At 32.2% G+C, this 3,617-nt stretch overlaps 1 protein-coding gene across 1 annotated transcript; it reads left to right on the top strand.

Moving 5' to 3' along the window:
* The first annotated feature begins 1,587 nt into the window (after positions 1-1,587).
* Positions 1,588-3,146, top strand: LOC132041881 (protein VACUOLELESS GAMETOPHYTES-like). Its single transcript, XM_059432563.1, has 2 exons — positions 1,588-2,098; positions 2,269-3,146. The coding sequence occupies exons 1-2, from the start codon at positions 1,712-1,714 to the stop codon at positions 2,764-2,766; spliced, it is 885 nt and encodes a 294-aa protein (XP_059288546.1). The 5' UTR covers positions 1,588-1,711; the 3' UTR covers positions 2,767-3,146.
* Positions 3,147-3,617: the final 471 nt, after the last annotated feature.

Below are 3,617 nucleotides of genomic sequence, written 5' to 3'. Positions count from 1 at the left end.
AAAATAATTTTTTTTTTTTTTAAACCCGTTTTTGAAAAAGAAAAAAAACTGAAAATGATTTTTTTTAAAAATATGGAAAAATGGATTTGTTAAAAATATGGAAAACTTGATTATTTTTTTAAAATGTCTTAAAAATCTTGATTTCATTTTCTTAGGACACTTTTATTTTTCAAATAAAATCCGGAAAATGTTTCTCTTGCCAAAATGTGAAAAACTGAATTTTTATAAAATTTTGAAAAAATTAATTATTTTCTTAACATGTGGAAAACCCGTTTTTAAAACTAAATGTGGAAGACTAGATTTATTTTCAAATTTTTAAGAAAATGCAGATTTTTAAGAAAAAAAAATTAAGTTTCCCCTTTTTTATGTTTCACTCTCAAAGAGAGTGAAACACACTCTCTTTGCCACATCAAATAGAATTATTCCGTTTTAAATAAGTTTAGGGGTAATAGGGCCCAGGAAAGGTGAAGGGTGTGTCAGAAGAAATTTGGTATAGTCATGGGGTAAATGGTGCCTTATCCCAATTTTAATCTCTACATTCATAATGAAATAGTTTTACAAAAATATCAAAACAAGAGAAATGTAATATTGTACAAAGACAAGGAGAAATAGTAGCATTACGAAGCAACATCTTGAGAGAGGTTCTTGAAATTATCCCTCGTTAATATTTCTTCCCTCCCAATTTATGTTACGGTGTTTAACTGAAAATTAAAATTAAGTAATAACGAAAGACATTTATTTGAAACGTGGGGTCTAAAATAAGTCGTCATACATATTTGTGTGATAAATCACCTCATTAAGGGTAAGATGAGTATTTTAAAGTTTAATTGTTACTCCCTCGGTCCCAATTTATGTGACACCTTTTGAATTTCGAGATTCAAACTAGTCTTTCTTTGACCGTAATGTTTTCATATATTTTTTTAAATATTTTGTATTGTGAATGTTGTGACTTATAGTACTTTTTACATAGTTTCCAAACATGTAAATTTTATTTCAAAAATTTAAAGATTTCATGCCTGAATTTACGATCAAAATTAAACTACTAGACTCTCGAAGTTCGAATAGTGCCACATAAATCGGACAAAGTTTTAATAATAAATTTAGAAATGTATATTTCTTTTTTGGAGTGACTAAAAAGAGTGTCATATAAATTGGACAGAGAAAATATTATTTTTAGGTTGCAAAAATATACTCTCTCTGTCCCAATTGATGCGGCACAATTCGAATTTCAAAAGTCAAACAATTTAATTTTAACCGTGAATTCGAGTATGCATGGAATCTTTAAGTTTTTTGAAATAAAATGTACATATTTGGAAACTACGTAAAAAGTACTATAAATCACAATAATTGATAATTCAAAATATACATGAAAAAATTACAGTCAAAGGAAAAACTTGCTTGAATCTCGAAATTTGAAAGGTGCCGCATAAATTGGGACAGAGGGATACGACACATACAACTAGTCAACGAGAAAAACAGTCCTTATTCGGAAGCATCCAGGTTGGTGATGTATTAAACTAAATTTCAAGCTGATATTTTAGATATGAAACAAAAAAAAAAAAAAATAATAATAATACTTAAGCCAAAGACTTTGGAGCAAAAATACTAGTAACTATAAAGTCTTCCATTGTCCTCTTGCTCTTTGCAGCTCCCATCATTTCCATTTTTTTTACTTAGCTCTTAGCTCCATAGAGAAAATTAACCAGAAATAATGGCAGCTCTCCCACAAAACAGTACTATACAACATTTCACACACCCAAAGCATACATTAACATTATTTGATTCCCACACCAAATACTTATGTGATGGTTGCAAGATTCATGGCATAGGGAAAAGATATCGCTGCCATGGCTGCGATTTTGACCTACATGAACATTGTGGAACATGTCCAATGAATCTTTCTTCGTTCTTGCATCCTGACCATTCGCTCAAGCTTGTCGTCTGCAAGCAGCCACATGGCAATCGCCAATTCAACCGCATTTGCAATGTTTGTTGTGATTCTGTTGAAGGCATGTATTATAGGTGTGAGCTTTGTGACTTCGATGTCCACCCTCTCTGTACTCAGTTGCCTGAAACGCTGCGTCATGCCCTACATCAGGTAACTAATTATTACTCCCTCTGTTTCAATTAATGTCACGAAGTTTGAACCATCTGAAAAAAGTAACTTCCCTAATTTTGACCAATTATAATTTGATAATACAATTATGACTGTCATCAATATTTCATAATTATGCAATCGTTTTGATATGATGATTGTCATTAATTTAGGCACATCCTTTAAGGCTTATGGGCTCGGCTGAACCAGGAACCTGTGCTGTTTGTAGAGGAGCATGTGGTGCTTCTTCATGGCGTTACAGGTGTGCACTATGTGGATTTGATATTCATATAGGTTGTGTTCTAATACAATGTGAAAAGAGAACGACGACGGACCAAGGAATCCCTACATACGTTCCTCCGTCCGTGTTCCCTCAGCAGCAGTATTTGGGTGGTTATGCTTATGCGGTTCCGTATTGGCACCCTAACAACATGACACAATCTCAACCACAGCAGCAGTATTTCGGTGGTTATGCTTATGCGGTTCCGTATTGGCACCCTAACTACATGCCACAATCACAACCACAGCATCAGAACCATGGGCAGCCTCAGACTCATTATGGTGGTGGAGGAATTGCGCAAGTAATGTTTGATCTGGTGAAAAGACTTGGGATTGGGGTGTTCTCTAACATGATATTTGGGACGGACCTATCATCATTGTTTGCTGCTTGATTCGACTTTACTTTCAGCTCAGTGGCGGAGCCAAAATTTTCATCAATGGAATTCAAAATATGAACGAGACAAATAAGGAAAAACTGCAGGATGAAAGACAGAGCGGGACAGGGAAGGGAAAGACTAACCTTAACCCACTAAATTTGACTCGCCGTGTCATGCCCCGTTTAGCATTTCTCTCCTTCTTTTACCCTCGCTTTATCGAGACTTCTTAAAATTTCTTGTACTTTTTTTTTCTTTTACTTGTAGTGTTCTACTTTATTTTAAACTTTTTTTTATTCGGAATTACTTTGAAATCGTCAAAATTCTTTAAAAAGGTGTAAGGAATGAGTTACTAATATTGTATAATACATATTCAAAAGCTAAATAAATGGCATTGCCAAGTTCATTTAGTTCAATTTGGTAGGTTATTCGTTTGAGAAAAAAAAAAGGACAAATTATGAATAAATCAAATAAGTTTAATTTAGTTCAGTTTTCCTCTCTCGAGAATAGAATTAGAAAAAAATGGAAAGAAATACTATGAACTCAAAGAAAGTAAATTCAATAAAATAGATATTGAATAAAAGGATTTTCACAATTTCTAATTTCCTTATTCGATTATCTTTAATTTACCTTCTTTTTTAAAAAATATTTTTATATCTTAGTTTCAAGTTTAATAACAATACATTGTTGCCTTAAAGAGTTTCTTCGAGTTAGCACATGGAAGAGAGTTATGTAGAAACAAAATGAGCAATAGAGATAAGAAGAATAAAAGACAAAAATAAAAAGAATTGTGCGTAATAAATTTGAACAAAAGCAAATTAAAAAGGATAAATAGTAAAGAAAAATAACAAAAGAAGAAGAAGATTAAA

The sequence above is a fragment of the Lycium ferocissimum genome, unplaced genomic scaffold (assembly GCF_029784015.1).
Source record: "Lycium ferocissimum isolate CSIRO_LF1 unplaced genomic scaffold, AGI_CSIRO_Lferr_CH_V1 ctg12111, whole genome shotgun sequence".
NCBI lineage: Eukaryota > Viridiplantae > Streptophyta > Magnoliopsida > Solanales > Solanaceae > Lycium > Lycium ferocissimum.
The sequence above is the reverse complement of the archived record's forward strand: the minus strand, read 5'-3'. Positions and strand labels throughout refer to the sequence as shown.

What these genes read in the sequence shown, in the direction of transcription:
- LOC132041881 (XM_059432563.1), top strand. Translation starts at nt 1,712, where the DNA reads ATGGCAGCTCTCCCACAAAACAGTACTATACAACATTTCACACACCCA. An exon ending in TGCGTCATGCCCTACATCAG is followed by an intron (nt 2,099 to 2,268) that starts GTAACTAATTAT and finishes TCATTAATTTAG; the next exon opens with GCACATCCTTTAAGGCTTAT.